The sequence below is a fragment of the Macrotis lagotis genome, chromosome 4 (assembly GCF_037893015.1).
Source record: "Macrotis lagotis isolate mMagLag1 chromosome 4, bilby.v1.9.chrom.fasta, whole genome shotgun sequence".
In the NCBI taxonomy this organism is placed as follows: domain Eukaryota; kingdom Metazoa; phylum Chordata; class Mammalia; order Peramelemorphia; family Peramelidae; genus Macrotis; species Macrotis lagotis.
The window spans coordinates 40,847,401-40,864,025 of NC_133661.1; the positions used below are offsets into that span (position 1 = coordinate 40,847,401).

Here is a 16,625-nt window from a genome sequence, read left to right on the forward strand (position 1 = left end):
CCCCAAAGTCAGAAATAATTCTGTTAGTGGAATGTTTATTGTCATTAGTTGGAGTACTTGTGTTGGTCATCCTTTCTGTGACAGACTGTGGGAACTCCATGATGGCCACATATCTGACACAGCTGCCAATAATGCTCCTTAATCACTGGGTTATTCTTCTCCTACCTCGGCACTCCTCATTTCAAAGCCTTATGCCAAATGAACCTATCAAGCCTCTCTTGAATTTCCTGTTCATGGCTCTTCAGCCAGCATCCTCCACGTAACTACTCACACCCAGCTCTGGTACTTTGTCCCTGCTGCTTCTAGTGGCAGAATGAGGTTTTCTCAATTCTTTGTCAATTTACAACCTTTTGTACTCTTTTTTTCCCAGTTTGCCCCTTCTTTCTTTGGTCACCTCCCCATTCTACTTTCCTTCCTCATTTAGGTATGCAGCTGTATTATTTGAAGTATCATTTTCCTTGCTGTTTTTCCTGTCTGTAGATGATATTTCCTTTAAGATTGCATTTGACCTCTTTTCTTGCTGTGGCACCTCAGAACTCTTAAGTAGTAATTATGTCTTCATTTTTATTATTTTTGCAAAAATTTTAGTAAGCAGCTCCTTTCTGTTGTCTTTGAGGTGTTTGTAGACCAGGGATGAGCATAAGATTTACATGTTGTAATGTGGTACCTGGTGCTAGATTGTGTGTGTGCTACTAAAACTTTACCTTTTTTTTTTTTTATTTTTACTTGTAGAGGCAGAGAAAACAGCACAGGTGGCAAAAATTCGGTTTCAGCAGAAGGTGATGGAGAAAGAAACCGAGAAGCGCATTTCTGAAATTGAAGGTATGTTGCTGCAAGTGAAGGTTGCCCCTGTTTTATTCATTGCTCTTCTTTCTTAGGGAAGGAGAATTCTTGTCAGTGCAGGGGATAGGAAGAAGACATGGCCACAACCAAGTCTGCTCTTGACTGGTCACTGGTGCCAGGTGGCTCACCAGAAACATTCGGCTCACCTTCTTGACCTCAGGCCTTAGTGTACCCTCCTGAAAACAGAGCTGGTTTTTTCTTCTCACGTATATTTCTTGTGACTTGATTTTTGACTTTTACTGTAGATTTTCTACCATAATTTAAGAAACAAATGTTGGGTCCTCAGTTGATGCTAAGCTCTTCTGATTTTGCAAGTTAGCTTCTTTCAGCTCCCAAATATTGTTTGAATATCTACATAATTTTTTGTTTTATTTTTGTTGTGATTTTTGCAAGGCAATGGGCTTAAGTGTCTTGTCCAAGGTCACACAGCTAAGTAGTGTTTGAGGTCAGACTGAACTCAGATCCTCCTGACTGCAAGTGCTCTATCCACTGTGCCACCTAGCTGCTCATAGCCACATAAATTTTTACTTATTTTTCTCTCCATCCTTGTCCCTGAGTGATTCTGGGATAATTGATTTTTCAGAACTGATTGGTAAATGATTGGCAGTGTTGATTGTGTCAGGTATTCTGTCGGGTGTTTTTGAAAGTACAAAGAGCTAAACTCCTCTGAAGATCAGAAATGCCTTTGGTGCTCCTCAATACTGGGCACTTCCTTCAGAGAGAGGGAGAGGAGTAACCTTGTTGTTCTTGTTTTTGGGAGGTGACTTGTCCATGGTCACATAGCTAATAAAAATCAAATTTCTGAGGTCAGATTTGAACTCAGGTCCTCCCGACTCCAGGGCTGGTGTTTTATATACTGCACCACCTACCTGCCCCAGTAACTTTTTAAAAAAAAATTTAGATGGGTTTTGGGATATGGCATTGCCAACACAATTTTATTGTAGTGGTTGGGGCCAAATGAGAGATGAGGAAAGGAGAAATAGTGGGGGAATAGGCAAACTTAAAATGAATAGTGTAATAAGACTTCCATTGAAAACTGTTTAAGAAGATGGCTAATTTTTAAAACTAAGTCAGTAATCTACATCTTGTATCACTTAATGTGCCTTCAGATTCTGGAGTGTGTGGCTCTTCCTCCCTCATCAGGAGGGGATCTGAAATCTTTCCCCAACTGAGGGATAGTTTGAAACTTTTATTTTAGTTTTCTTTGTGCTTTATCTACTAGATGCTGCATTCCTGGCCCGAGAGAAGGCAAGAGCAGATGCAGAATATTATACTGCACACAAACATGCCACTTCAAACAAGGTAACTGACTCCTTTTTCTGGTATTCTGGATGGGGGGAATTTGGGAAAGTGGAAAGATGAGATTTGGCCTAAAATTTCCCTTTTGCCTACCTACAGACTATAATGGACTAGAGGAGATTTTATCTGATGTCTTAAGGGAAAGTCTGTACATTCAACTAAGTTGGGGGAAATTAGCTCTTGGTTGACCTAGGCAGAGGAAAGGAAGGGGTGTAATAAGACCAGAACTTAAAAGTAATCACTGATGCAGTCTGAATGTGATCATAATTACTGCTTCAGGGAAAATGCAATCAACAGCAACAAGGGGACCATGCTTAGATCAATCTAAGAACTAGACATTGATTGTTATGGGGAAAGGGGAGGGAAAAGAAGAGTGGTAGAAAATTATGGAACTCAAAAGCTTACAAAAAGATAAATGTTGAAAACTATCTTTACATGTAATTGGAAAAATAAAATGGCAAAGAAAAAAGTCAGAAATTCAGTTTTGGGAAATTGAGTGAGGGACAGGGATCAGCTAGAGCATAATCCTGGTCATCACACCTTCCAGAGCTGTTAGTCCATCAAGAAGCCAGGGCACTGGAACTGTGGGGGAGCTGCTTTCTTTGAGGGAAGGAAATGAGTTCTAGTGGGACTCCTGCTGTGACCTGGGAATATAGGATCCTAGAAGGGACAAAAGTTCTTGACAATCATTTAAGAAAACTTAGCTTAGAAACCTTAAAGGACAGCAGAAAATGTTTTTTCCATCTATTATCTTATTTGATCCTCCCTAAAATCCTTTGATATGTACCTCATAGATGAAGAAATGGAGTCAGCCAGAGGTTAAGTGACTTATCTGGGCTTACAAGCCATTAAATGTTTCACATAGGAAACAAACCCAGGCTTCTTGACTCCAAATTTAGCATTTGATCTACTTTGTAATCTTACCTCTAAGACCTTATCAGTCTTATAACTACTATTCATTTCTTTGAATTCCCATGAGGACAAATGATGCTGCTAGTGGAAATTTAGAAAGTATTGCTAAGGATTGATGATGTAGATATTGGGCAGCAAATGGAAGGTATTAAGTAGTTTCATTTATGACCCCAGTTTAATTTAAGGGGCTTCACAAGATAGATTGGTAAAACTGAACAAGTAGTGATGAAGAAGAAAGGACTTCATCTTCAGGTCAGCGGCTTTAAAGGGATAGGAGGAATGGACTCGTGATGAGGAAGGGAAGACTCTAACCAGAGCTAGTAAAAATGTATTTTCTTGAAGATTTAGGGATTTGACAGAAGGCATTCAAAGTGAAAATGGAAGAGAAGGGAGAAAATTGTGTCTTTGTCTTTGTTATTTTTGTGTGTGTTGAGACAGAGAAGTGTAATGATGACCTGTTGTCATTACAACAGTTGAATACTTCTCATCAGATAATATCTAGGAGGAAGGGTGCCTGTGAGGGGAAGAGTATGGGACAGAGGTGAGGGAGGTCTTAGAGGAAGAATAGACAAGACTTGGAAAACTCATTGGGTGGAGGTAGAAACAAAGCAGTGACTCTGACCTTCTTTGAGCTTTAAATCTGTCTTTCTGAGATCTTTAGAATTTAGAGGCCAGAATCAGATGAGATCAGGAGGAAACTTGTAGAACCTGACCACTCCCTGGATTTATAGGTGACTGTCCTCAGTGGCAGTAGGCAGCTTATTCCAAAGGATAAAGTAGGTGATTTTCTTCAGTGTGACAGCAGATGACAAGGTTTGAATGGACCTTGAAGGAGGTGAAGACATTAGAGGGTTGATGATAAATATATTGCATAGAACAGCAGTTCTTAACCTGGAGTCCAGATATCATGGGGTGTGTGAACTTGGATGGGGAAAAATTGCATCCATATTTTTAGTGATATCTGAAATATAGTATTTCTTTCAAATATGAATGGAGGTGGCAAACATATTCTGAGGTCTATAGGCTTCACCAGATTGCCAAAAGGGTCCATGACCCAAAAGGTGGAGAACCCCTAGAGTCTGGAACTTCTATAGTGGGTAACAGGGAGGGTCTCCTTTCCTTTCAGTCTCTTGATATCAGAGGAGTTGTCACCATTGGAGTGGGCTGTGCAGGAGACAGTGTTCTCAGGATTCAGCCACATTTATGTTAAAGGGAAAACATAAGAAGAACTTTGATTAGAAAACCTGAAGACATGAGGAGCCTTGGTTAGTAGATATGTGAGTTCTGAGGAATAGGGTAGTATGAGCTAGGGAATGAGTGAATTGGACTGCAGGTGTGATATTGGGGCGGGGAGGAATAGGGATAATTAAAATAGAACCTGAGCATTGATATGTTGTGGTGAGGGTCTCTATTTGGGGAGGGCAGGGGCCCAGAGATAGAGTGCAGAGATAGAGGATCAATCATTTTATAAAAGGATGGGAGAATTTCAAGTGTTCCAACAGCATTTCTCTTGTTTGCCCCATGCAGCTTAAACTGACCCCGGAATATCTGGAGCTTAAAAAGTACCAGGCCATTGCTGCCAACAGTAAGATCTACTTTGGCAGCAGCATCCCTAGCATATTCATGGACTCCTCTTGTGCTTTCAAATATCCAGATGCCAGAACTGGGAGAGAAATCTCTCTTCTCTCTAAGGAGACCCCAGAGACCTCTGAGAAAAGCCCCATTGGAAACAAAGCAAGCACAGGTTGATTCAAGAGCTGGAAAATCTCGTCTCTACCAAGATATGTCAGTCGGGAGGGTGGGTGGGTGGGGGCAATAATCGGGACAAGGGTGGCAATGACTCTGCAAATTAATTCACAGAAATCCTGCTCAGTCTACTCTGCTCTCCTGGGATAGACCTGGTTTATCCACTAGCTGCAGGACACAGCTCCCTGGCAGTCAGATGGTTTTCTTAAACCACAATTCTTTCAAGCTCCCTCTGTGTGTTCCTTTATAAGCTAGGTATTTGTGGATAAGGACAAAATGAATGCTAAGACACTGCCTGCACTGGAATGTTAGACACAAAAATATGTATGAGTAATTGCTTTTCTAAGGGGCAATCTGCAAATGTTTACATCAAATCCTGGGGAAAATCTTTCCAGGCCAAAGGGACCCAGGTGTACAGTAAGTACAGTAAAGAATAACTCTACAAATGACTGAGTCCTAGGGGTCATTATTTTCCCCTTTGGGGTCCAGACCAAGAATTCACAGAAATGATTGACATCTAATCCATTGAGGTTCTTTGGGAAAGGACTGTCTCAAGTGAGTGGATTTTGTTGTCCCAACAGCAAAGTTTGTGACCCAGTTGGTCCATAGATCTTACCAGCCAACCAGAAACTCCTGATGATTCCTTGCTGCACATCTTAGGTTTGTGGAAATTGCACCTGGGTGGGAAGATTCAGCAGCAACAGACTCAGGGACAGGTGCTCCTGATCCCAAGGTCATTACATTAATCTGATCCTCTCTACTATGTACCGAAGTCCTGCTGTTCTGGCTGTCCCCTCTTTTGGGTGATTGTTGGGCTGAATTTCTACCTGGGGAGTTTGTAGCAAGCTGTCTTAAGACTGACTTGGGTGGTGCTCGTTCTCAGTTCAGCAGCTCCCTGAGAATGGGATTGGGCTTTGCAATCCCCTCCACAATTTTATCATAAATGAAAGAAGTTTTGTTATTAAAAAACTGGATTTGGGGGCATAGACATGCCCCAGCACTCTGCCTATTTCTGAGGCTAAGCCCTATGGCTGCCCTGGTACTCGTAGCACAATGATTCTTGCTAATGTTGATCAAAAATTCAAATGTAGTAAGAAGTCTTACTTAAGTTAGTGTATTTTGACATCCCTTACTTTATAGATCCTCCTCACTGGCTAGTTGGTAACTGCCTGGTCTTAGGAGGCTGACGTGGTCAGCTTGTTTGTTCTTTCCAAATGCTCACTGGGAAGTCATCCTCCTCCTAATGGTGCCTGAAAAGGAAGAAGAGTCCTTTTTGAGTAGTTCCACACAGAAAGATGTTGAATTGACACATATCCTATTGGTCTGGGAGACATTACCCAGATATCTCTCAAGACCCTGAATTTGGATCTTCCAAAGAAACCAACCTTCTGAAGATGTCACTAGTTGGACAAGGAAATAAGACAAGAAAATCATTTATCCAATCTTATCAGTTGTGGGAGAAGATGCTTCATCTGAGCATTCATTGTGCCAAGATATAAAACCCCAACCTAAAATAGAACATTTGCTCTGAAGATCTCTTTTCTGGGCTGTGCACTGTGGTGGCATTGTAATTGAAAATTTGTTTTTATACTTTGCTTTATAAATTCAGTTTTGCATCCTCTTTGCCTCCTATACCTGTAAAGTTTCTTGGTAAGTTGATCAAAATAAACTTGGCAATCCACATGGATTTATTGTTGTTGCTGATTGAAATATCTATTGTGGAGAAAATTGTGTCTTTAGCCCTTGATATTCAGTCCCAGAGATTCTCCTCCATCTAATAAACTCCAGATGTAAAAGTCACCCTAAGGTGATAGTGATGGAGTTCACATTTACTCACCCTACACCTACCAGGTCTTAGAAATGGGATGCCAGTGTGGAGAAAATATTTTTTCAGATTTTAAAGTATATCCTCGTAAACTCCCCAAGAAGCTTGTTTCCCAGTGCTCACTTAGTGGGCTTTTGATTCTGTCCCTTCTTTGGGGATGTGCCTTTTGGTAAATAAATACTGTAATCTTGAAGTGGAAATTTATATGCAAAATGTTACTTTTTGAAAAAAAAATAAAATGATTTTACTATCACTCTTGAATGGTGTTATCTGTCTTGGAACTTTAAGGGAGCTTCACAAGAGACTCATACAGACATAATATATACAGTTCAAGGGCTTTTAATATAGATATTTTAAGTCATATAAGGAGACACTCAAGGCTTAAAATGAAATCTCCTGGGTCAGGAATGTGAGGGCAATGGAACTTGGGTCTCCTAATCTTCAGGCAAAAGGAAGAAGTCTTAAGTGATGGTCTTTTTGAGATGCAGCAATTCTTCACCTACTGGCCTTCATAATCTGGGCCCCTGCCTACCTTTCTAGTCATCTTATACTTATACTATACATCTTATACTTAATTCTGCCAACTGGGAGACTTGGTGAGTCTGCTTCTAGAAGTGTGTGATGATGTGTAACAAAAAGGTCCTGCCCTTAATTCAAAGCATGGAAAGGTATTCTGTGATTATTTCCTGTCTGCTGCTTTGTATTATGAAGAAAAGCCTTTTAATTGGTCCCTGAGCTAGAGAATACATACAAAAGGCTCCAACTAAGATTAACTCTCTCTCTCTCTCTCTCTCTCTCTCTCAGATTTTGAGAGGAAAAAGAAGTGCTGTGGGTCTTTGGATGGAAAGAAGGGTAGTCGTTTTGACTGTACTCTTTCCTACCTAGGCTAATGCATGTAGCCATGAACACAATGGTGCCTCTGTGTGTGTTCCTGCTTTTGGATGAATGAGTATCAAAAGGAATAGACAAGGCTAACCTGAAATTCAAAAGGTTTGAAGGAACCACTGGAGGCCCAGTTATGAGAGTCTACTGCAACAAGGGGTTGGGGTAAAGTGGGAGGAGAGGAGGATGGTGGGAAGATCCCACTTAATGTCCACTGTGTGACAGTGAACTAGATCCTTATGGTATGGTGGTCAGAGTGCTTTTTTTTAGAAGGTCATACTGGGCACTATCGTGGCCAAGACTCGGCTGTATTTAGAGAAGTGGAAGTTCTTCATAAATTTGAATATAGTAGTAAAATAGTGTAATTTTTCAGCAATGAGACTAGATAAAGAATGGGAAAAGAGGATCTGGAAGGGAAGATAGAGTAATCTCATTTCTACACCGCACCAAAAAGTTTGAATTCCCTATTCAGTTACAGTCCTGGGTTGTTTGGTTTAATCATCATTAATTGTTACTGGCCTTAACCCTCACAAAAATTGAACAGGTATTAGAGCATAAAAACGTCACAAAATCTGAAATGCGTCTTTTGCTGACATAATGTAATTAAAACTACATTAAATCAAAAACTTTGAAGAAAAGATTCAAAATTGAAAACTAACAATCCTAAAGAATGAAGTATAAAGAAATCATAAAATAAAAAATTTAAGATTGGTGCAGAGAATTAGAATGTAGAAAATTTATAATTAGAAGCAAATTCTGTAATCTTTGCTTTTAAATCTTGTAAAAGGTGGAATGCTCTTTGCTTTTGACTCCTATTGTTTCATTTTTTTTTTTTTTTTTTTTTTAGTTTTTGCAAGGCAGTGGGGTTAAGTGGCTTGCCCAAGGCCACACAGCTAGGCAATCACTAAGTGTCTGAGGTCGGATCTGAACTCAGGTGCTCCTGACTCCAGGGCCAGTGCTCTATCCACTTTGCCACCCAGCTGCCCTGTTTCATTTTTTAATGTAAAATTTGTATCCTGTCTCTTCATTCCCAACCTTCAGCTTCCAACCTTCTATACCTGGTTTTGGTCACATGGTCCTTCCTTTTTACCCTCAGTGCCCAGATAATGGGCAAGGCTATAAAAACTTGAGCTGGACCTCCACTAGGGGCTTGTCTGCCCTCTGACCCAGTCAACTCCCCTTGACTGCTCTTTATCTCTGTCTCTCTTCATCTTCTGTCTCTGTCTCCCAAGCAACCTTGCCTAGCCTTTTGTTATTCACCCCTGTCCTAAAATGCTTGTTAACTCTCTGGAAGAAGAAAAGTTTTAACCTATTTATTTTATAATATTTTACAATAAATCCTAAGCAATTTTAAAATCTTAGGGAATATGCAAATTCCTTTGCTTTTCAGTATCCATTTCTATATTTGGTAGCACCAAATCCCATCGGCAACAAGATAATGACAAGTTATACCAAAATTTGTGGGTTGCAGCCAAAACACTACTTAAGAGAAACCATACCTTTGATGCTTACATAAGAGAACAGATCAATGAATTAAGTGTGTAAAAATTTTAAAAACTCAAAAACCCAACAAATTTTAAAAATCCAATTAAATATCAAAATGAGAATCCTGAAGACTAAACAAGAGATTTACAAAATGAGGGTAAAAAAAATTGCTACCCATTTGTTGCCAGATACATCTAATAATAATTGATATTTCTGAGGTGCTTTAAGAGTTTTGTAAAGTGTTTTGTATATTTGATTTTCAAGATAGCCTTGCTACAGATCAATGAAGACTTATTTCTCTCTGGCTAGAGTCATAGGCATATAAATTCCTTGGTTTGGGAAGAATTATTTAACATAGAAGATTTTGGAGGCTTATTCTCTCATTCTAAAGTTGGAGAAACCAAGCTGGTAGTTTGCTGTAAGATATGTATTCTTTGAGGTTTGTCTTGTCTTTTACCAGTTTTGTTAACTGGTAAATAGTTTGGCTGATAAGACCTGAGAAGTATTACCAAAGACACTTAGGAGAGAATATGCATTATAAAGGTGGGAGGTAAAAGGGCTGGTAATAGGGAAGGAGACAAGGTGCCAAGGATCCTACAAATTGAGACATATCTTGCAGAACTCATCCACCTAGATGACAGCCAAGTTTCTGAGATATGCTCCAGGCCATAAGGTTATGAACCTTGGCCTATGGAAGCCTAGAGAGAACTACTTGCCAGTTGATGTTGTAATTCAATGATGTGTTCTTTTTGGATTTTTTCCGCAGCAAGTTCAGCTTTGCTTATTGAATCTTGTACAGACTTAACAAATAAGGCAAAAATTCAGGGTCTTAATTCCAACCTTTTAAAATCCAAGTGGTATTAAGCATCGTGTATAGTCTACCCAGAAACTATCTTGAATTTTAAGATATACTGCTGGGGCCAGAGAACCACCATGGTGGAGAAGTGGCAGGAACTCAAATGAGCTTTGCCCAGACCCTCCTCAAACAACTTCAAACAATACCTCAAAGCAATTCTGATGAGGCAAAACCCACAAAAGGATGGTGTGAAGCAATTTTTCCAATCTCAGACAATTTAAAACCAGGATGTTAAACCTTTTAGTTCTGGGCCATATCTCCCAACAAAAACTTATCAAGGGCCATATATAGAATTTAATATCTGTTATGATTATCCTAAATTAATATTAAATTTTTTATGGAAACCCTTGACAATTTTTTGTTGGGTGATGAAGCCCAGAAGAACTAAAAATTTGGACACCTCTGACTTAGAAGGTAAACAGGAAATTGATTATTTTAAATCAGGGAAAATGCACAGGAATAAGAATAGAACTCAAGTCTAACATAAACTGGCAGTAGTCCTTGGGAGTGACTGAATCAGAGGCAACAGGATTGGTTTCCAGACCTCTCAATCTAGAAATGATAAGGGGATCAGATAGGGATTTTTTGTTGGAACTCTGGGCAGGACTCTTGCATGATCCGTACTTGGATCCGGGTCACCATCCTAGGACATAGTCCCAGGGTAAGGAATACTAGCACACCAGAGATTTCAGCTGCTCCTCAGAGTTATAGACTAGAATACAAGGCCAGGAGAACAGTAAACACCTCTCTCTAGATCATATCATCTTGAAAGAACCAGAAACTTACAGGTCCCCAGAATTATCTCTGAAAACAATTGTATAAAAACTCTGAAGCTTGAGTCAGTTCCTACTCCTCCCTGGAAGCAGAGACACATTTTAGCATGGAGTTCAAAGTCAAAAAATAGGCTGGAAAAATGGACAAAAACAAAAAGATTTTGATTAAAGAAAGTTACTGTGGTGACAGGGAAGATCAAAATAAACTTGGAAGAAGACAACAAAGTCAAAACAGCAATATGCAAAATCTCAGAGAAAAATGTGAATTGGGGGCCACTAGGTGGTGCAGTGGATAAAGCACTGGCCCTGGAGTCAGGAGTACCTGGGTTCAAATCTGGTCTCAGACACTTAATAATTACCTAGCCGTGTGGCCTTGGGCAAGCCACTTAACCCCATTGCCTTGCAAAAACTAAAACAAAAAAGAAAAAAAAATGTGAATTGGTCTTAGACCATGGAAGAATTCAAGAAGAGTTTTTGAAATCAAATGTACAGGAACAATTGTGAAGAGAAATGAGTAATGGAAGAAAATTATGAAAAAAGACAATAACTTGGTAAAAGGAGGTGCAAAAAATACTTAAGAAAATAACATTTAAAAAAAAAATAAGCCAAATAGCAAGAAGAGGCACAAAAATCCAACGAAGAGAAGGCTTTGAAAAGCACAATTGGTCAACTGGAAAAAGAAATGCAAAAATTTACCGAAGAACTACCCAAAAATTAAAATTAGCCAATGAAAAAAGAGGTACAAAAATTAAATGAAGAAATGAACTTTAGAAATAAACTGACCAAATGAAAAAGGAGCTACAGAAGATCACTGAAGAAAATTTCTTAAAAATTAAAATTGGACCAGTGAAAGCTAATGACTGAGACATCAAGAAACAAACAAAATTGAAATAATGAAAAAATAGAAAAAAATGTGAAATATCTCATTGGAAAAACAACTGACCCGCAAAGTAGATCCAGGAATGATAATTTAAGAAATATTGGACTGGGCGGCTAGGTGGCGTAGTGGATAAAGCACTGGCCCTGGAGTCAGGAGTACCTGGGTTCAAATCCAGTCTCAGACACTTAATAATTACCTAGCTGTGTGGCCTTGGGCAAGCCACTTAACCCCATTGCCTTGCAAAAACCTAAAAAAAAAAAAATTTGGACTACCCAAAAACCATAATCAGAAAAAGTCTAGATGACATCTTTCAAGAAATGAATCCAGCTAAACTGTCATTAACAGTCTACAACCAGAGATAAAGTTGAACTGGAAAGAATCCATCTAATGAGAATCCCCAAATATTCCCCAAGAATATAATAAATTAATTCCAGAACTCACAGATCAAGGAGAAAATTTTGCTAGCAGCCAAAAAGAAACAATTCAAATATCATGGAGCCACAGTCAGTATAACAAAAGAATAGGAGGTTGGTTCTACATTAAAGGATTGAAGGGTTTGGAATATATTTCAGAGGGTAAAAGAGCTAAGAATTCAACCAAGAATTACCTACCCAGCAAAATTAAATATAATGCCCCAGGGCAGTGGGGGTGGGGGTGTAGGTGGGAAGAGGGAATAAAATTCAGTTAAATAAAGGACTTTCAAGCATTTCTATGAAAAGATCAGAACTATAGAAAATTTGACTTTCAAACACAAGGCTCAAGAATAGCATAAAAAGTTAAACAGAAAAGAGAAATCATAAGGGATTCAATAAGGTTAAACTGTTATGTTCCTACATGTAACAGTGATACTTGTAACTCCTGAAACCTTTCTCATTATTAGGGCAGTGAGAAGAATGTTTAGGAGGAATGGATGTGAGTTGAATATGATGGCATGATTTTTTTAAAAAATAAAATTAAGGGATGAGAAAGAGGAATACATTGAGAGTAAGGGATGAGGAGAAATGGAATGGGGTAAATTATCTGATATAAAAGAGATGTTAAGAGTGTTAGAGGAAGATGGAGGAATATGGGTGTGGGGTAGTGCATGAACCTTACTCTTATCAGAATTGATTCAAAAGAGTAATAACACACACTCAGGTATAGAGATCCTTCTTACCATACAGAAAAGTACGAGGAGAATGGGATAAAAGGGGAAGGAATAGAAGAGAGGACAGATTGGGGGAAGTAAAAAGAAGCAAAGAACTTTACAGATTGAACAGGGTGAAAAGAAACAAGGAATAGAAGAAATGAGGAAAGCAGAATGGAAAAACATCTAATCCTAACTCTGAAAAACAATTTATAGCAAATTTCTCTGATAAAGACCTCATTTCTCAAATATAGAGAACTGAGTAAAATTTATATAAATGAGTCATTGTACAATCGAATAAAGGATATGAATAGGCAGTTTTCAGAAAAGTAACCAAAACTGTCTAGTTATATAAAAAATAACTCTAAATCACTATTGATGGCAGAAATATAAATTAAGACAACTCTTAAGTTATTACTCTACACTATTTGATTGGCTAACAACAGAAAAGGAAAATGACAAATATTGGAAAGGATGTGGGAAAATTGAGACACATGCATTATTGGGATCGTGTTATACTAATTCAACTATTTTGTAGAGCCATTTGGACCTTTGCCCAAAGGAGTATAAAGCCATGCATATCTTGTGACCAAGCTATATCTCTACTAGGTCTGTTTTCCAAAAAAGATTTTTTTAAAAAAAGGAAAAGGATTTATATGTACAAATATTTTATAGTAGCTCTTTAAGTGGTGGCAAAGAATTGGAAATTGAGAGGATGTTCATCAATTGGGGAATGAATGAATGTAAATGATTGTGATGGGATACTATTGTGCTATAAGAAATGATGAGCAAGCAGATTTCAGAAAAACCTGGAAAGACTTAGATGAACTGATGTAAAATGAAATGAACAGAACCAGGAGAACATTGTTTACAGTAATATCAATATTATATGATGATCAACTGTGGAATGGCATAGCTAGTCTTAGCAATGCAATGATCCAAGACAATTCTGAAGAACTTAAGACCATCCAAGTCTAGAGAAAGAACTACTGGAGTCTGAATGCATATTGAAGCATACTTTTTCCTTTATTTTTCTTGGGTTTTTTAATCTTGCTTTACAATGATGAATATCATTGAAATATGTTTTCCATGTTTATATATAGGTTATAACCTATGTCAGCTTGCTTGCCTTCTCAATGAAGAGTGGGAGAAAGGAAAAGGGAGAGATTTGAAACAAAAATTATTTTTAAAGAATGTTAAAAATTATTTTTACATGTAATTGGATAATACAATAATAAATTTTAAAAGGTACTATGGGGGCAGTTAGGCGGTACAGTAGATAGAGTACCAGCCCTGGAGTCAGGAGGACCTGAGTTCAAATGTGACCCTAGCTGTGTGATCTTGGGCAAATCACGTAAATCCATTGCCTTGACTAAAAACACCCTCAAAAAACAAATTAAAAAAAAAGGTACTATGTTCCATCAAAAGAAATCATATCTTGTGAACTGTCCCAAAAGATATATTTAATGAGTTGCCCATAAGAGACAAAGCAAAGATATTTAATAAAATATCATAATAATAGAAATGGTAATAGGACAGTTTCCTGAAAAACATCATGCATGCTCTCCTATTAGTATATACACTATCAACAGAAAAAATGAAGACACTTAAGGTACACTTGTGTAAAGGCACTCAAATAGATCATGTGACCAGGACACATACTTTTTTCATCTTGTTTATTTCATTTTCTGCCTTTTATGTTTTAATCATATTAGCTAAGTGTTAATTTTATTAATCTTTTCAAAGAACTTGCTATTAACATTTATCATTTCTGTAGTTATTTTAATTTTTAGTTTGTCTATTTTCTAATTTTTAATATCTACTCTGGTGCTTATTTTAGGCTGTTTGGCTTTCTAATTTTAAAAAATGCATCCTCTACTTTTCTATTTCATTAATGTATGTTTTTATGGATATTTTTTTTTCTACCTAAGAATTACTTTAGTTGCATCTCCTAAATTTAGTTATTTTAACATTTTTTGGTCTGATTTTATTTTTTCTCAATTATATCCCTCTTAGCTTCCTCATATTATTTTATGGTTAGATTTACCTAATTCCGAGAGAGGCAAGTTAAGGTCCTTCACAAGTATAGTTTTAAAGTCTGTTTCCTCCTGTAAATCATTTAATTTTTCCTTTAAGAATTCATGTACTATGCCATTTGGTGCACATGTGTTTAGTATTGATACTACTTTATTGTCTTTTTTCTGTTTGTTTGTTTTAGGTTTTTGCAAGGCAAACAGGGTTAAGTGGCTTGCCCAAGGCCACACAGCTAGGTAATTATTAAGTGTCTGAGTCCGGATTTGAACCCAGGTACTCCTGACTCCAGGGCCGGCGCTTTAGCCACTACACCACCTAGCTGCCCCTACTCTATTGTCTTTTAGCAAAATGTCATTTCCCTGCTTATCTCTTTTAATTATGAATTTATTGCTGGCTTTTTCTGAAATCATGTTTGCAATCCCTGTTTATTCCCCCACCCCACTCCCAACAGAAGTATAATAGAGTCTGCTCCAGGCCCTTACTTTGATTCTCTCTGTGTCTCTCCGTTTCAGGTGTGTTTCTTGTAAGCAGTTGGATTCTGGCTTTTATTCTATTCTCCTATCTGCTTCCATTTTATGGGTGAGTTCTTCACATTCACCATTATGATTACTATCTATTTTTCTCCATCTTATTTACCTTTCCCCCACCCCTCATGCGTACTTGCTCAAAAGTTTTTTTCTTTTTTGCTTCTTATCACCACCTCCCTTAATTTCCTCTCTGTTCTAACAGCACCACCACCCCTTCTCTAGGGCGAGATAGAGTTCTTTACTCTACTGAGTGTGTGTGTTATTCTCTCTTCCAGTTAATTTTGATAAAAGTTAAAGTGTTGTCTATCATGTCCTCCCATTTGCCCCTCCCCTGTGCAAATTCTTCCTTTTGCATTTCTTTTACGTGTAATAATTTTCTACATTCTTCCTCTCCCTTCCCACTTCTCCCAGTGTATCCCTCTTTCTCACTTCTTAATTAAAAAAAATTATCCCATCATAATCACTCATGACAGTTAGGTGGCACAGTGTATAGAGCCTAAAGTTAGGAGGACTCATCTTCCTAAATTCAAATTGTATCAGATATTTACTAGCTGCAGCTCATATAACTCTGCCTCAGTTCCTCATTTAGAAAATGATCTGGAGAAAGAAAGGCAATCCAGTATCCCTGCCAAGAAAGACCCAGAATGGGACCATGGAAAATTGGACTTGACTGAAATGACTTAAAAACAATAGTCAACTCACATGTCTGCCCTCTATGTATACTCCTAACTGCTCTAATAATGAAAAAGTTCTTAAGAGTTCCAAGTATCATTTCCTCATACAAGAAGGTAAACAGTTTAACCTTATTGAATCTTTTAGGTTTCTCTTTCATGTTTTATCTTTTTATACTTTTCTTGAGTCATATTTTGCTGTCAGATTTTCTATTCAACTGGTTTTTTCATCAGAAATACTTGAAAATCCTCTATTTCATTAAATATCTATTTTTTTTCCCACTAAAGGATTAGACTCAGTTTTGCTGGGTAGGTTATTCTTCACTGTAATCCTACCTCTTTTTCCTTCTAGAATATCCTGTACCAAACCCTTTGATCTTTTAATATGAAAGTTGCTAAATCTTGTGTGATCCTGACTGTGGCTTTATGATATTTTAATTGTTTCTTTCTGGCTACCCAGTTCTAATTTATAAGAATTTTTTTAGTGAACTTTTTTATTTTTTCTATTTGGCAAATTTTACTTTTAAGGAGTTCTTTTCTTCAATGAATTTTTATCTGTCTCCCCTCCTCCCTCTCCCCTTTAAACTATTAGACCAATTTCTTTTCTTTTTTTCTTTTTAGATTTTTCAAGGCAATGGGGTTAAGTGGCTTGCCCAAGGCCACACAGCTAGGTAATTATTAAGTGTCTGAGGTCGGATTTGAATCCAGGTACTCCTGACTCCAAGGCTGGTGCTCTATTCACTGTGCCACCTAGCCCCCCTGAATT

At 37.8% G+C, this 16,625-nt stretch overlaps 1 protein-coding gene across 3 annotated transcripts in view; it reads left to right on the forward strand.

Annotated features, from left to right (window-relative positions):
* ERLIN1 (ER lipid raft associated 1) overlaps positions 1-4,851 on the forward strand; it is a 48,759-nt gene extending 43,908 nt beyond the window's left edge. For all 3 annotated transcript variants that reach the window (XM_074232610.1, XM_074232608.1, XM_074232609.1), the window contains 3 exons: positions 733-822; positions 2,066-2,145; positions 4,582-4,851. In XM_074232610.1, coding sequence (XP_074088711.1) covers positions 733-822; positions 2,066-2,145; positions 4,582-4,803 — 392 coding nt within the window. In that variant the 3' untranslated portion in view covers positions 4,804-4,851. The remainder of the gene's footprint in view (positions 1-732; positions 823-2,065; positions 2,146-4,581) is intronic.
* The last annotated feature ends 11,774 nt before the right edge of the window (positions 4,852-16,625 follow it).